This window comes from Fukomys damarensis, unplaced genomic scaffold (assembly GCF_012274545.1).
Source record: "Fukomys damarensis isolate Sample0158 unplaced genomic scaffold, DMR_v1.0_HiC HiC_scaffold_32, whole genome shotgun sequence".
Classification (NCBI taxonomy): Eukaryota; Metazoa; Chordata; class Mammalia; order Rodentia; family Bathyergidae; genus Fukomys; species Fukomys damarensis.
Genome location: NW_022900944.1, coordinates 2,331,039 through 2,331,753, shown reverse-complemented (window position 1 = coordinate 2,331,753; position 715 = coordinate 2,331,039). Strand labels below are relative to the sequence as shown.

General features: G+C 61.3%; 1 protein-coding gene across 2 annotated transcripts in view; it reads right to left on the bottom strand.

Moving 5' to 3' along the window:
- The window catches only part of LOC104851553 (glutamate receptor ionotropic, delta-2), a 239,332-nt gene extending 238,623 nt beyond the window's left edge, over window positions 1-709 (bottom strand). The window contains exons 1-2 of one of the 2 annotated variants that reach the window (XM_010608752.1): window positions 366-709; window positions 102-165 (exon numbers count right to left, since the gene is read on the bottom strand). In XM_010608752.1, the coding sequence (XP_010607054.1) occupies window positions 102-165; window positions 366-389 (88 nt within the window). In that variant the 5' untranslated portion in view covers window positions 390-709. Of the gene's footprint in view, window positions 1-101; window positions 199-365 lie in introns of those variants that run through there. The other variant, XM_010608758.1, reaches the window with a different exon arrangement.
- Window positions 710-715: the final 6 nt, after the last annotated feature.

The window sequence follows — 715 nt, the reverse complement described above, 5'->3', positions numbered from 1 at the left end:
ACGCGCGAGCGGGAAGGGGCGAGGAGCCGGGCCACCTCACCGTGCCACCCGCGGGCGGGGAGGGGCCCCGCGAAAGCGCCCACGCGCGGCATCTTTCTTACCGATGTGAATGATTGAATCCGCATTCGCCGAGTCCCAGGTTCGAGACCACCAGACGGACAAAACCAAGAGCCAGGGGAAAACTTCCATCTCCTCCTATTCCGGGCGAGCGGGAAGGGGCGAGGAGCCGGGCCACCTCACCGTGCCACCCGCGGGCGGGGAGGGGCCCCGCGAAAGCGCCCACGCGCGGCATCTTTCTTACCGATGTGAATGATTGAATCCGCATTCGCCGAGTCCCAGGTTCGAGACCACCAGACGGACAAAACCAAGAGCCAGGGGAAAACTTCCATCTCCTCCTATTCCGGTCCTCCTGAAGGATGATGTTCTTCCAATATTTAAAATAATAAAAATAAATGAAAAAATAATACCAGAACCAGTCCAAAGAGTTTGAGGTCAGGATAGAGTTTGGCGCAGCTTTTTCTTCCGCTCCAAATCCCCGTCGCCAGCGCGAAGCCGCGGGCCGTCGCCGAGGGAGGCGGAGGAGACTGAGAGCCGGCCGGGAGAGCTCCCTCACAGGGCCGTGTCCCTTGCAGGGGGATTCTGGCCTCGCCGGAGTTGTGAGCAGTTTGGCTCCGTGGAAACGTCTCCAGCCTCGGCCGTGCTCGGGCGGGCAGGG